Source organism: Mastigoproctus giganteus, chromosome 9 (assembly GCF_048544385.1).
Source record: "Mastigoproctus giganteus isolate SK-2022 chromosome 9, ASM4854438v1, whole genome shotgun sequence".
Classification (NCBI taxonomy): domain Eukaryota; kingdom Metazoa; phylum Arthropoda; class Arachnida; order Uropygi; family Thelyphonidae; genus Mastigoproctus; species Mastigoproctus giganteus.
In genome coordinates, this window is record NC_143583.1 from 25,515,940 (window position 1) to 25,532,809 (window position 16,870).

The following is a 16,870-nucleotide window of genomic DNA, read 5'->3' on the forward strand; positions in this document are numbered from 1 at the left end:
TCACTTTCTAATGAAATGGTTATTTCCAACTATATTTAAATAAAAATTAAGCATTTTAAAATAAACTAAGTAGCAGTCTGTATATTACAAAAACAAAATCTGAATTTCTCGGGAAATGTTTTTACTTTTCCAGGGAATTTCAAAGTTCCGATTTTTTCCTAGGAATTCTCAGGAAGAAATTCTTGGGACGAAACCCCAGGCACAGGCAACTGAGAGTTTTAGCTTAACATTATGTTAACACTGGCACAAGGTTCCTATAGTCATTAAATCATTATTTCTTGAAATCTTTTATTTATTTGACTATGGGGGTCTTTAATTACATTAAAGACCCCCATGGTCAAAGAAAACAGTTACAATAACTTTTTCCTGCAGGAAGGGAAATCCTTAATCTCTTGAAGGTTAAGAATGTTTCTATCATATAATACCGGAAAGCTATAACAGTGGTTTTGAGTAGCAAAGCTTCACTTGACAAAGCCAACATTGTTATGAATTTATTGTGGCTGTTGCACTTTAGCACATAAAAACTGAACCATTGCATGATGATCAGTTTTGGATACACTATTCTTAATGCTATTTTAAAAAAAAATTACATGCACAAACATAACAAAGGGTTAACAAAGCAAAGCAGGTCTTGTTATGAACTAGCATGTTTATTTCAAAATGTGTGAGCAAACGTGTGATCACTCACATAAAATGATTCTTGGAATTACTTTGATCTATGCGCATTTGTTTCGCTGGATTTGTGAACTAAAAAAATAAATGACAATTACAATTAGATAGATTAGAGATCATTGAAATACTCTAAATACTCTATATCATCTTGTATTCATAACAAGACCTACTGTTTCATCTGTTATGTTTTTGCAAGAAATAAAGGCCTCATTATAAACATGTTGACGTGTTAATATATCATGCACATGTCTATTTCCACACAAGAACTGTCCCAACTTGACCACGTATTAATAGAACAATCCTTGTATATACGTATACAGTGTGGCAAAAAAGTAATGAGACTGAATAAAATTATATATACATAAATCTATTAGATAGTATGAATCAGAGCTGTAATACTCAATATGTTCTACATTGATAATAATATTAGTAAAATAATAAGAGGACTTTACACAAATCAAAATCAATTTAAAACAATTAAAAATCAAATTAACGCAATTAAAAGAATCTAACGAAAATATTCAAAACGAGGAACGAAAATAGTTTTGAATATTTTCGTTAGATTCTTTTAATTGCATTAATTTGATTTTTAATTGTTTTAAATTGATTATTTAATTATTTATATTTTACTTTAATGTACCGGTAAGTTGTCGATTTTTTCGTTTTTTCCGTTTTAATTTCTGGAGGGTATCATACGGAAGTGTTCTACATACTATATTGAGGAGGTAAAGTCCCCTTATTATTTTACTAATATTATTATCAATGTAGAACATATTGAGTATTACGGCTCTGATTCATACTATCTAATTAATTTTTAAACTCTTTTTGACTATTTCATTCACTTCCTGTCTGTCCAGTAGTATACAATCGATACACACAATTATGGAAGATTTTTTGAATGGCTTGGTACAAAATTACATTAAATCTACACTAAGGTACTCGGCCCAAAGTTACCATATTTCTTTCCTAAAATATTGCCTTCAAAACAACATCATTCCGAAGTTTGCCAAGGTGAATTTAAATCAAAAACTTTCAGGCATAAAACAACTAACACTGGCGACATCGCGTAATATTGTTAAGCTTGCCTTAAAAAAGAGGAAGGAAAATCGTTTTGAATATTTTCGTTAGATTCTTTTAATTGCGTTAATTTGATTTTTAATTGTTTTAAATTGATTTTGAATTGTGTTAAATTGATTATTTAATTATTTATATTTTACTTTAATGTACTGGTAAGTTGTCGATTTTTTCGTTTTAATTTCTGGAGGGTATCATACGGAAGTGTTCTACGTACTATATTGAGGTAAAGTCCTCTTATTATTTTACTAATACATAAATCTAACGCAAGTACTGCTCCGGGTGAGGGTGCTAGAGAAGAATAGAAATATGACCTTGACAGTTCAGCCAACCAAAACCAATTGGACTTAAGTTCCTTTTTTTTGTGTTTTTTTTTTTTTTTTTTTTTGTACAGTGTCTAACGTGACCATCAGAAACCAAAGATCAACATCGTAGTAGTAGTGGCATGCGATGCAAGAAAGCAAGTGTATGAACTTATGCAGCATCAACCAAAAAAAATAAAAAAAATTTACAAACCAATTCCCTCTAAATGTTTGTCCAGTTACTCCTTAAATTTATTTAACCTATCAGCTTCCACGACAGATGGAAGTTTGTTCCAGCAATTAATCACCCATTGGCTAAAGACAAATTTCCACACATCTATTCTACATCTGTCTTTCCTCAATTTAAATTTATGCCAACTTAGGTTCATAATCTGAACAAGTGGAAGAATCCCATCAGAATTCAGCGTACTCAACCCATTCAATGCCTTATACACCTCAATCAGATCACCTTGCAGGTGCCTAGTCACCAGCTGCTCCAATTTGCAGAACTTGGAAATTTGAACTCTGAAACTTGCCTCTCTTGGTAAGAGGATCCCTTCATTTCCTTCACCAATCTTGTTGCCCTTCTCTGTACATGCTCAAGCATATCTACATCCTTCTTAAAATGAGGCCTCCAGATCGGTACGCAGTGCTCAAGGCGTGGCCTGACCATTGCCTTATACAGAGGGACAATCAGCCCCTTTTCCCTGCTAGCAAAATTCCTGTATATCATTGACAAAACCACATGACCTACCCTGGCAGACTGTCTGCACTGCATAGAAAACTTCATATCTGACTGCATAATTACTCCCAGGTCTTTTTCATTTTCTACCACCTTAAGTGTAGTACCACTCAGTTGGTACGTTTCTCTGGGGTTACTTCTACCCATTTGTCAATGATAAACTTCAGTTGCCACTTCTCAGCCCATCTGATATACCTTCATCAATATCATTGATAAATATACAAAAAAAAAAGTGGACCCAACACCGAACCCTGTGACACTCCACTAATAACATTAGTCCACAAAGAGCAGCAACCACTGATTAACACCCTATGTCTTCTCCCACTCAACCATCCTTTTATCCATTGTAGCAACTTACCCTTAATACTGTTCTGCTCCAATTTGTACAGTAGTCTTCCATGCGCAACAGTGTCAAAAGCTTTTCTGAAATCCAAGTATATGATATAAAAATTATTTTTTTGCATCCAGTTCCTTTGTAACCACATCATAATATCCTATCAAATTTGTCAGACAAGACTTTCCCTTAACAAACCCATCTGTATCTGAATTATTGATGCAGTCTTGTCTAGATGATCCTGCAATGCATCTTTAACCAGTGACTCCATTATTTTACCTGGAACAGAAGTTAAACTAACTATTCTGTAATTACTCGTGTCACCTTTCGATCTCCCTTTGTGAATTGGGGAAATATTTGCACATCTCCAGTCCGTAGGGACCTCCCCTGCGTCTAAGGATGCTCTCATAATTATGGCTAAGGGTTTGCTTACTTCTTCTGAAGCCTCCTTTAATATAACTGGATAGATCACATCCACCCCAGGTGCCTTTCTTATGTTTAACTTCAACAATTTCTCCTCCACTTTGCTCTCAGTTATTACAAAATCATTAAGCACCCTGCTACAATTTGATAACCTTCTGCCATTTTCAAACCTTAATAACTCATCATGTGTGAATGTAGATGCAAAATACTCATTCAGTTTTTTTTTTTTTTTTTATGTGAACCTCAAACACGAAAGGTATTAGAACCTATAGTACTTAGTACCGTGCTTGGGTTGCAGGTTGAGAAGACGAAAGAAGATATTTGTTGACATTGGACTTGAACTTCTGTAGACTGTCATTTTCAGGAAATACGTATGAAGGAAGGTTGTTCCAGAAAACGGCAGTTGAATGAATAAATGAGGAAGATGAAAAGTTGGTTCTGTGGGTTTGAAGTTGGACAGAAAAATGGATGTTGGCTGGTGGCGGCACATGTTCAGACTGTTTTGAAAGAGGGAGCGGGAATTATAGAAGCCAATTCAGAAGAACAGTGACCATGGAAGTATCTGTAGAAGAGGCATGCAGCAGAAACAGTACGTCTATGAGAAAGCGAGTCGAGAGACTCTGTTAGAGATGAATCATTAATTAACCTAACTGACCTCTTCTGAATGGAATCAAGAAGCCTGAGAGAGGTTTTGGCGGCACCACCCCAGATGGGGGAACAATATTCCATGGCAGTGCGGATTTCTGATTTACACAGAGTGAGCAGCTGTTTGGAAGAAAAGTAATGCCGAGAGCGAAAGAGAAAACCAAGTTTTTTAGATGCAGAGGAAGCAATATTTGTAATGTGCTTGTGCCAAGAGAGATTAGAAGTCGGGGTCATCCCCAAAAGAGATATATCATTTTGCCTAGAAATCGGAGTGTCACTAAAGATAAGCATAGGAGCAGAAGAATCCTTTTTGCGAGATATAAGACAAGACTGAGTTTTAGAAGGGTTGAAATCAACTAAGTTGTCTTTGCCCCACTGGAGAATTACCTGAAGATCGGCATTTAAGGAATTGGTAGCAGATTTTCGAGAAGTTGAAGCTGATTGAGCAGGACAAGGTTTCTCAAAATGGAAAGTGGAATGCAATGTGCTATCATTAGCAAACCTATGCATAGTATTTCCAGTCAAAGGAAGAAGGCCATTAATATACAAGAGGAAAAGAGTGGCGGAAAGAACTGAACCTTGGGGGACACCAGCATTAGTGGAGAAGGTAGAAGACAGAGAGCCATCTACCATCACCCTCAGTGAGCGGTCAGAGAGAAAACTGGATAACCAATTACAAAAAACAGTTGGCAAACCATAAGATGGAAGCTTGTTTAGAAGACCTTTATGCCAAACACGATCGAAAGCCTTTGAGATGTCAAGAGCAACTACTTGTGTTTCACCGAACCTTTCCATTGAATTAGTCCATAAATGGGTAACATAAGCCAGAATATCACCAGTGGATCGACACTGACGGAATCCATACTGGCGATCGTCGATCAGACGGAAGATTTCTAGGTGGTTTAATAGTTAGTGGTTAATTGATTTGTCCATTACTTTAGAAAGAGTAGAAGTAATTGCAAAGGGACGATAAATGGATGGGAGTGATTTGTCACCCTTTTTAGGAACTGGCTGGATGTGAGCAAATTTCCAAGCAGAAGGAAAAACACCTTTAGAATAAGAAAGTGAAAAAAGGCGGCAAAGAATAGGAGTAAGTTCAAGAGCACAGGTTTTGAGAAGAAGTGGAGAAATACCATCAGGACCTGGAGCTTTCTTAGCATCAAGATTCATCAAAATCCTTCTGATATCCTTTTGACGGAAGACCACAGGAGGCATTGAATGGAGCGTGTTGGGAATGGTGGGAGGTGTTTTACCAAGATCATTAATACATGAACTGGAAGAAAAATGGGATGCTAGCAGGTCAGCTTTATCCTTGACTGAAGTGACAATGGAACCATCTGGTTTGGACAGAGGTGGGAGCAGAGATGGGCAAAAGTTGCGGCCAATAGCTTTGGCAAGAGACCAGAATGCTCGGCTACCATTAGGACAAGAAGCAAGTTTTCTATTCTTAGCCTGTTCAAACTCTAGTTTGGACTGATTAATAACTGCTTTACAATTGTTGCGACCTTTGGTGTAGGCAGAAAATGAAACTGAAGAATTAGAAACAAGCCAATTACGATATGCAACATTCTTCTCTTGAACAGCCTTAGCACATTTATTGGAAAACCAAGGTTTAGATAAAGGACGAGATTTTAAAGTGGAGTGTGGGATAAAGGATTCCATTCCTGCAAGAATAATTTTACTGACATGATCTGAGCAAACGTTGACATCAGACGTTTTGAAACAGTAATCCGACCAAGGAAAAGAAGAAAAGAAGTCTCGCAGGTCATCCCATTTTGCATTCTTGTAATGCCAAACAACACGAGGTTGGGAATAGCCATGAGATAAAGGTTCCATTGGAGAAGACAAAATCACCAAGTTGTGATCTGAAGTGCCTAAAGGACCTCTTACTTCGACCGTGTACTTAGAAGGGTTGTTTGCGAGAAAAAGATCAAGCGTATTGGCTGTATGATTAGGATTGTCCAGTATTCTTGTAGGTAAATGAACAATCTGTGCTAGGTCATTAGTAATTGCAAAAGCCTCAGCATCTCGACCTGCTGGGTTGGTGTGACTAGAAAACTGAAGCCAGCAGGAGTTGTGAACATTAAAATCACCAAGGAAAATTACCTCACTGTTAGGAAAGTTGGACTGGAGAAAGTCAAGTTGCAAAGATAGGAAGTCAAAGAGCACCAAGTGATTAGTGGAGTTGGGAGAATGGTAGAGACAACAGATGAATTTGACACAATGAGGTAAAGAGATTTTAAGCCAGAGAAGATCAAAGAGAGGAGATTCCAAATTGCCAAGTCTCTGACAGGGAATATCAGAACGGACATATGCAAAAGTACCGCCTTTGAGGCGAAAGAAATCATACAGCGAATAATTTGGGCATCTGAGATGAGCAGTAGATGAATCAACCGATAACTGAGATTCTGTCAGAAAAAGTACATGGGGTTTGGCAGATTGCAAGTGGAAATGGACATCTTTGAGATTAGAATTGAGACCACATATATTTGTGAAATGAATTAGGAAGTGCTTGGGAGGTTTAGATCTTTTCACAGATAAGCTTGCTCTATTAGTTTGACAATTCGTGGTGTATTCAATAGTAAGAAAAGTGGGTGGGATATGGTGTACACGTGATAAGAATATACCCAGATCCTTGACATAACGTGGCCTCGACAATGCTCCCCACATACACACTACTTGGACTCCCTCAGGTCACTCTCTGGCAGAGTAGAGATAGCAAGATTATACACTAGCTGATCCGGAAGCCTCCTAAAGGTTCGGAACCAATAGGTTCGGTCTGGTGTACTAACTAGCAGCCGGCCTGCGAACACCGTTTTAGAGCTGTACCCTCGAAATGTAAGGAATATTGGATCTCACCACGATGTTCATCATAACCTCAAAAGTCATCAATCATACTACATGATGGAAGAGATAGGGAAGGGTTGACCGGAACTTAGCTCTAGAGACTAAACATGGGTTCCACCACTTCAAGCCTCCAATAAGCAAAGTGGTGGTATTTCACCGGTTGATGAGAGTCATCTACCACCTAGTACTGCCTGGTAACATAGAGGGGTGGCGTTCCTCCATGTGGTGTGGGCGCCACACCTCGACCCCTGCTTACGTTGGTTCACACCTGGGTGGTCACCCACCATGTACTTGTGCATGGAGGTTATACCCAGGATTACTGACAGTCCCACCATCGTGAAGGTGCAAGCAGAGGATTTGGCTGTCACAGACCGTCCGGACTTCGCCGAAATTGGGTCCACTTGACTTGAGTGTCAGCTGAATATCGGTTCCATCAGCGTTTTAGACTCCCAGGTAGCAAGTACAGCTTGTCTGGCATATCTGAGAGAATGTCTGTGACAACCTGAAGTTTGTTGGCTATCTGAGCAGAATCATCGTCAGTCAAACCAGCAATATCAAGTGGACCAATCAGATTCATCCCCTTCCTTTCAGAGTTTATATAAGTAAAGAAATCCTTGCTGTTTTTCTTAGCATCCTTTGCCAAAGATTTCTCATAATCTGCCTTCGCCTGCGAAACCTCCTTTGTGACTTGATTACAGACTAGCTTATATATGCCATAGGCTTCTGTGTCGCCTAATAATTTATATGCATCCCATGCATTTTTCTTCTCTGCCACTAGTCTCATTAGTTCATTTGACAACCATTTAGGCCCAAACCTTGAATAATATTTCTTAATAGGTATGAAACTTTTAGTAGCTTCCGCGATTAATTCCTTGAATGCTTCCCACTGCACAGAATTTAAAAACTGTCTGTGACAATTGTAGTCACCTTTACGGAAGCAAAAACCCTTTTCCTTTACTCCTGATGGTAATTATATCTTTAAGTAAAACCCACATCAGTGCACTGTGATCACTGCCACCTAGTTGTTCCTTTATCTGCAAATTCTTAATACACAAATGATCAACTGGTGATAACCAGATCAAGATTATTACCCTCTCTGGTTTCCTCTCGAACATGCTGCTGCAGAAAACAATCATGCAATAAATCCACAAAAGTCTTACTAGTGAGCAAGTGACCCACCTACATGTTCCAGTCAATATCTGGGAAGTTAAAATCCCCCATTATAAGACATTCTGATTTACTTGCCCACTATTTCTCTGTACAACTGTTCATTGTACTCATTAGGCCTATAACACACTGCTACTCTTATTTCTGCTTTTGCAGTGCTTATGTCACACCAAACTGACTCAACACCTTTAAAAATGAGTCAGCGCCTTGTTTTGTATAAAGCTGGAAGGAAAAGTCCAATGAAACAAACAAAATATTATGAATAGCTTATGGAGATGAGGCTCTATCCTGAGTACAAATATTTCAATGGTTTAAGAGTTTTAAAGAGAGCAGAGAGAATGCAGCAGACAATCCTGAAATTGAAGTGGATAATTGAAAATGACCCGCAACCCCAAATTTGTGGACAAAGTGCAAAAATTATTAACAAGTGAATGCCAGGTGAGTGAGTTAAATGTGAATAACATTATGGATCAGTATGGTCCATAATTACCTGAGACTTGGAAAAAAAAACAAAAATTTGCAAAGTTTGTTCCATCCTGTCACAGTGATGAGGAAAAACTCGAACTATTAGATGCTTGCAAAGCAGAGCCGGTCATAGGGTTTGCGGGGCCGAAAAATATAAACTTTTATTTATTCATTAAAGATGCATGTCTTTTCAAATCTAAAAATAATTATTAAAATAAAATCACAGAAAGTTTTATAGCAAAAGTAACAAAAACAATTTCTATACCTCTAAACAAATACAATATTAATATAAACAAAAAAAAAATATATATATATATATATTTATTTTATTACAAAGTAATTCTATGTGCTTTTTTCGCTGCAAAACCATCTATAATTTCTGAAAAATCTATCCCATTGCAAAGTTTCTTTCAGTTGTAACTAGCGATAGCCCAACAAGTTAAAAATATTTAAATTTATTATAAAAAAACATCGCCAGTGTGGGGCCGTGTGCAGTGCACACCCTGCTCTTCCCTTTCGCTGGCTCTGTTGCAAAGATACGTTCAAACAGATGACAGTGAACCTGGTTTCCTAAACAGCATTATTACTGGGGAGGAGAGTTGGTGCCTCCAGTACGATCCTGAGATTAAAAGAAAGTATAGAATGGTGATCACAACTCACCAAGACTAAAAACAGTGTGTCCAGAAATTGTATCAAAGCCATGCTGATTGCATTCTTCAATCACAAAGGAATAATCCATAAAGAATTTTTTCCAGAACGAAAGACTGTTACCAGCAATTACTACTTAGGGGTATTGAAAATGTTTATTGGTGAGAATTAAGTGCATGCAACTAGATTTGTAACAGCCTAGTTGACCAATGTTAAATGAAAATTGTGCCTTCTTGTACAGCAATCAACGTGCAAACATTTCTGGTTCACAAGCACATTATTTTGTGCTTGTGAACCAGAAATGTGAAGCAGTGCCTGGCTCCAGCACTTATTTTCTGATTCCTAATTTGATAGTGTTTATGACATTCAGAAGAATGTGAGCAGAACTAAATATCATCAGGGCAGACAAGTTTTTCCAAAGCTGTATGAATGCTGTAACAAGTATATACAGTCCTTTGAGACTATTTCAAGGGAGACGAGTAAGAAAATATTTTCCTTATCTATATTTTACCTTATTTGAATTCAGTCTCATTTTTTTACTGCACTGTGTATATAACTGATATCAGCTAAAACTGCTGCATCAGTTTCAAACTGAAAAATTCTGCATATTTCTCAAACCTATCCCATTGTTTGGAGTAAAAAAGCTTATTTTCTTTCATAAAAGAATTATGAAAGAATGAGAAAATATTGGTGGCTGTTAATAATGCATTTCTTACAAGTGGGTTACTGATCAAAAAAATATATATAAATAAATAAATAATGATATACAGTCAAAGCTCTTTACAGTGACCTTTTTAACATCCCACACGTTATAATGTCCCATGTGGTTGGTCCCGGCCAATCTCATTAACCTAATGCTATTTTATGAAGAATCAATATAACACCCTTCTGATATAACAACCGTTTTCTCATTACCCCGGAGAGGTTGTTATATAAAGCTTTGACTGTACAATAATCTACTTGGAAGAAATACATTATAACAGTAACTGCATTTTTCCATAAATCCTATCTGGAGAGGTTGTTATATAAAGCTTTGACTGTACAATAATCTACTTGGAAGAAATACATTATAACAGTAACTGCATTTTTCCATAAATCCTATCTTCTTTATGTATTTACTTATTTTCATCATTTTCTAATACCTGATGGTAAGGGGAATTTTCATCTACTAGTATATTGACTGCTTGGGTCAAATCAATATTTCCAGCTTCATTTCTACTAGCTTCTAGAGCTTGGCCAAGAATCTTAACATCATCCACTCCTGTAATTTCCTTCAATTGGTTAATTACCATCATTGGATCCTTCTGGTTCTAAAAAATGTCAAAAATATTAACAGGTGAAACCAGTTATTTAAATATTATTAAAATGCTATATACACCCTGTATATATATATACACACACAGGGTGATTCACTACCAGTGCGACAAACTTGCAGGAGGTGTTGGGGGCACAAAGACGAATGGAATTCACATAGCATTGCAGGGTGCGAAATGCCTTCGTCATGCGGTAGAGGACATTGAACAGGAGGTCACGTGAACAGCGATCCCGCTGGAATTCGGCATTTGCAAACCCTTGCTGTTGAAGAAACCAAGTAGCAAAAGTCCTCCGGAGTGGATAATCCGCAGGCTCCAATGATTGGACGCATTGCAGATGGTATGAACTCATTTGGTTTGTTGACAGTATCCTCCATACAGTGGATTGGGAAATACCCAATCGTTGGCCTATCGCTCAAGTACTCGTACTCGGATTGCCTTCTGCAAGACGTAGGACATTCTCCTCATTGTCTGGCGTCCTCGTCGTTCGCTCTCGATTCATGGTACCTTTCATGAAACAACCAGTCTCACGTAAACTTCTGTGCACACGTGCGAAAATCATATGATGAGGAGCACTCCTGTGCAGGAAACGTTCCTGGTACTAGCACAGAGCAGCGTGCCCGTTACAGTCCACAGCTCCATACGCGAGGTGCATGTCTGCCAGTTCAACGTTTGAATACTCGTCCATCCTACTGCCTCAGGAACCGGTTTGCAAATGCTGACTTCCAGCGGGATCGCTGTTCATGCGACCTCTCGTTCAACGTCCTCTACCGCATGACGAAGGCATTTCGGACCCTGCAATGCTATGTGATTCCGATTCGTCTTTGTGCCCCCTACACATCCTGCAAGTTTGTCGCACTGGTAGTGAATCACCCTGTAAATATAAATATAAATATATATATATATATATATATATACCACACACATTTCCAACACTAAGTTTCATATTCTGTACCAATAAGCTTTAAAAATGATCTGAAATTATCATTTGTTCATTTCTAAAGTTGCAAGAGTTACAATGAATTTTTATACAGTAAAATCCTCTTACAATAAATACTGTTTTACTAAAAAGTTGACTTTTCCAGGTCATGGAAGATGTCCCTCATTAGAAGTACTACACTTAGTCACTGTACTTGCCCCTTTGTTTACACCACACTTAATGTCCCATTTCAATAAAATAAGTTCTAAAAAAAAAATTCAGTATAACCAATTATTTTCCAACTATGCATAAATGAATAAAAGGCATTTGTCTACAATACTTCTAAATATAACCTGGGGAAGAGAAATCCAGGATTTACTTAAGTTTCTTTTTTTTTGGGGGGGGGGGATTAAAAGTATTTCTGAGTGAAAAAGATTTAAGGGTTATGACTTGGATCGTAAAGCATGGAAGAACATCACAGAGCAAGTCAGAAACCCTGCGGCACCTACAGCAGCGTACTGGTTGCGTGGCCAACCTCCTCCTCCTCCAGCCAAGGACAAAAGAAGAAGAAGGGTTATTACAATCAGATATGAAATTTGGCATGCTGTGTAAACAGGTGTTTACACCTGTTTGCACAGCATGCCAAATTTCATGAAATGGTAGTCTATGATTTGTAAGTTTGTTTGTTGTTTTGGTTTTTAGGAGCATTAGCAACTAAGACCATATTGCTCCGGGATATGCGGTGGTCATTCTCTGACCTTTCCGCATCCTCCGTATTTGGTGGTGACGGGCTCGAACCCCGGTCTAATCAAGAAGCGTGTGTTACGCACTGCTGCTCCTTCCCACCTGGCTACGGAGGCGCCATGATTTGTAAGGCCTTGGGAGGTAGGAAGAAGGATGCATTGTCTCTCTGTATAAGATGATGGTGAGACATCATTTAGAATATTATAAATGATGGTAGTCTATGATTTGTAAGGCCTTTGGAGGTAGGAAGAAGGATGCATTGTCTCTCTGTATAAGATGATGGTGAGACATCATTTAGAATATTATATTCAGGTCTAGAGGCCAAAACCTAAAATAAAAACTGAATTTAAGAGGGTTCAAAGAAAAATGAGTAGAGTGATAAGGAGCATTAATTGATGTCCATAAAAAGAACAGTTTAGAATGTGTGAACTGCAAAAACTTCACATAGACATTTTAGGGATTTATCCATGTGAGTTAGGCAGATAAGGCATGGAAGGGGATTAGTAAAATGAATGTGGGATATATGGTAGGAGAGACAAGAACCATCCTTGGTTCTTGTGTCTCCTACCATACATCTCTAATATGCCTAATATTATAATGTCTCTAATATTACATGTTTTATCATTAATTTTGTCATGCACTCAGCTTTCTTCAGAAAATTGTGATCACAGACCACCTGATGATTACATGTTACTATGAACAAATGTCCAGCATGTTGTTCCTAACTTTCAGCCACAAGTTTCCTTGAGTACAAACACATGAATGCAATATGGAGTACTACCCATAAATCATGCCTCATGACAACTATTTTGTAACACATTTTGAAACAGCATAATTTACAGCTATTTCCCAATGGCTTGGCCACCTCACACATCTGACCATGCAACACAATCAACCTTTAGTTATAGCCATGAATCAATGGATCCATCATGCCAGGTGTCAACACTGAGGCTGGTAATGGAAGTGCAATGGTGCTGGGACTGTTTTGGTGGTAAACATTAGGTCCTTGGATAGTAATAAATCAACACCAGCAGGTCACAGCCTAATTAAACATTATAACCAACCATTCCTTCATGCTCAGTTTATCCACATGGCAGCAGTTACTTCCAGCAGGATAATGCACCAATGCCAAGGCACAGACAATCTGGTAATGGTTCCCCAGAGAAGAAAGTGACTCTACCATACCTCGCTAGCCTACTCAGTCACTACATCTTAACACTGAGCATCTGTGGGACGAAGGGGAACAAGCTGTGGAAGAACTTTACCACCATCCAATCTAAGACAACCAGTTTGTTCAAAGTCTAAAGCAAACTACTGGGCTCTTTCAGGGCTAATCGTCTCTCATTAGATGATAAGTAGCCTTGATCAGTCAAGCAGCTCATGGAAGAACAAACCTTTTAGTAAATACATAAAAAAAGTTATGTCTATCACTAACCCGTAATTCTGGGCCACATTTTCCCAAACTGTTCAACAGCAAAGGCAGCAGGGTTGTACCCACATGCACTGAAATAAATCTGATAGCTGTATGAATGTGAGTGTTGAATAAAGGATTTCATCACTATAATAATAATTTCACTGACACGATCTGAGAACACTGACATCAAAAGATCTAAAATCCAACCAAGGAAAAGAAACCTTGCTGATCATTAACATTTTGCATTCTTATAATGCCAAACAACATGAGGTTGAGAAAGGTCCTGTTGAAAAAGGCTCCACTGAGCCAAAATCACGATCCATCTCAATCTCAAGTCTCCATCTCAATCGTGATGGAGACCATCGCTAAGTTGTGATCTGAGGTGTCTAGAGGACTGCTCGCCTCAACTGTGTACTTAGCATTAGCATAGGCATATGATGCAAGAAAGCAAGCTTATGCAGCATCAGCCAAAAAAAAAAAAAAAAAACCCTTTCACTTCACCCCTCCGTTCGTTCGAAATACCTGTCCAGCTGAGCCTTAAATTTATTTAGGCTATCAACTTCCACAACAAGGGATGGAAGTCTGTTCCACCAACCAGCTACCCGCTGGCTAAAGGCAAATTTCCGCACATCTATCCTACATCTGTCTTTCCTCAATTTGAATTTATGCCCTCTCAGGTGATTATTCTGAGCAAGAGGCAGTATCCCATCAGCATTGAGCATGCTCAAACCATTCAAGGCTTTGTACACCTCTATCAGATCACCTCGCCGGTGCCTAGTCTCCAGACACTGTAATTTGCAAAACTTAAGCCTTTCTTCGTAAGAGCAACCCTTCGTTCCATTCACTAACCTTGTTGCCCTTCTCTGTACTCGTTCCAGCAGCTCTACATCCTTCTTAAAATGAGGCCTCCAAACCTGTATACAGTACTCAAGGTGCGGCCTGACCATTACCTTATACAAGGGAATAATCACCTCCCTATCCCTGCTAGAAAAATTCCTGTATATCATTGATAAGACACCATGAGCTACTCTTGCAGCCCGTCTGCACAGCTTAGAGAACTTCATATCTGCCTGCACAATTACCCCAGGTCCTTTTCATTCTCTACCACTGTCAGTGTAGTACCACAGAGTTGATACGTTGCTCTGGGATTGCTGTTTCCACATATGTACTACTTTACATTTGTCAATGTTAAACTTCATTTGCCACCTCTCAGCCCATCTGTTCAACCTTTCCAGATCCTGTTGCAGCAGCATAGTGTCAGTAGCATCCTTAACAACCCTGCCAACCTTTGTATCGTCTGCAAACTTGGACATTAAGCTTGATATACCATCATCAATATTATTTATAAATACAGAAAACAACAATGGACCCAACACTGAACCCTGAGGGACTCCACTAATAACATTAGTCCACGATGAGCAGTGTCCATTAATTACCACTCTCTGTCTTCTGCCACTCAACCATCCCTTTATCCATAGCAACAATTTGCCACCAATGCCACACTGCTCCAATTTGTGCAGCAGTATCAAAAGCCTTTCTAAGATCCAAATATATAATAAAGTTATTCCCTGCATCCAATTCTTTTGTGACTACATCATAGTATCCAATCAAATTGGTCAGGCAAGACCTTCCCTTACCAAAACCATGCTGTGTCTGAGCTATAACTGAATTCTTGTCAAGATGATCCTGCAGCGCTTCCATTAATTTTCCTGGAACAGAAGTTAAACTCACAGGTCCTATAATTACTTGTGTCAGCCTTTGATCCTCCTTTGTGAATTGGGGTTACATTGCACATCTCCAGTCTGTGGGTACCTCCCCCTAAGTCCAAGGAAGCTCTCATAATTATGGATACCGGATTGCTTATTTCCTTTGCTGCCTCCTTTAATATAACTGGATAGATCCCATCCACCCCAGTTGCCTTTCTTATATTTATCTTCAACAATTTCTCCTCCACTTTACTCTCAATTATTACAAGATCATCTAGCTCACTGCCAGTGTTTACTTCATCTATGGCATTCCCCTTCCTGAATAACTCCTCATGTGTGAATGTTGATGCAAAATATTGATTTAGTTTGTTAGCTACCTGAGCAGGATCATCAACAGTTGAACCATCGATATCAAGTGGACCAATCTGATTCATCCCCTTCCTTCCAAAGTTTACATAAGTAAAGAACTCCTTGCTGTTTTTCTTTGCATCCCTTGCCAAAGATTTCTCGTAATCTGCCTTCGCCTCCCTAACCTCCTTTGTAACTTGCTTACAGATCAACTTGTATCTATCATATACTTCTGTGTCATGTCTTAATTTGTATGTATCCCATGCATTTTTCTTCTCTGCCATATGTCTCATTAGTTCATCTGACATCCATATAGGCCTGAACCTTGAACAATATTTCTTAGTTAGTATGTAAAGCCTAGTAGCTTCCAAGATAAGTTCTTTGAATGCTTCCCATTTTGAGTTTGCTGTTGGTAACATCATCAGTTGGTCCCACTGTATAGAATTTAAATACTGTCTCAGACCATCATAGTTGCCTTTACAAAAGCAATAATAACCCTTCCCTTTACCCCTGATGGTAGTTACCTCCTTGAGTAAATCCCACTTCAGCACACTGATCACTGCCACCTAGTGGTTCCTGTATCTGCAGATTCTTAATGCATGAAGAATCACTACTGATAATCAGATCAAGAGTACTTCTCCCTCTAGTTGCTTCCCGAACATGCTGATTTAGAAAACAATCATCCAATAAATCCACAAAAGCCTTGCTAGTGTGTGAGTGACCAATCCTCAAATTCCAGTCAATATCTGGGAAATTAAAATCCCCCATTATAAGACTCTCTGATTTACTGGCCCACTTTATTTCCCTGTACAGTTTCTTATTATACTCATCAGAGTCATTAGGCCTATAGCACACTCCTACTCTCAATTTTGATCTCCTAATGCTAATGTCACACCAAACTGACTCGACACTGCACTGTCCAGCGATGTCGACTGGCTTCACTTCCTTGGATTTTATGTGTTTCTTAACTAATAGCATAATCCCTCCTCCCTTCCTATCCTGTCTGTAGACGTTGTACTCCCCAAATTCCAGTTCTGCATTACTTATGTCTGTGTGACACCACGTCTCTGATATCCCAACTTGGAACGGTTTTTTGTGAGAAAAAGA

At 38.5% G+C, this 16,870-nt stretch overlaps 1 protein-coding gene across 1 annotated transcript in view; it reads right to left on the reverse strand.

Moving 5' to 3' along the window:
- The window catches only part of LOC150080108 (ubiquitin carboxyl-terminal hydrolase 25-like), a 364,983-nt gene that overhangs the window by 250,856 nt on the left and 97,257 nt on the right, over positions 1–16,870 (reverse strand). Inside the window, exon 4 of the mRNA XM_090381833.1 lies at positions 10,462–10,629. Within this exon, the coding sequence (XP_090237959.1) occupies positions 10,462–10,629 (168 nt within the window). The remainder of the gene's footprint in view (positions 1–10,461; positions 10,630–16,870) is intronic.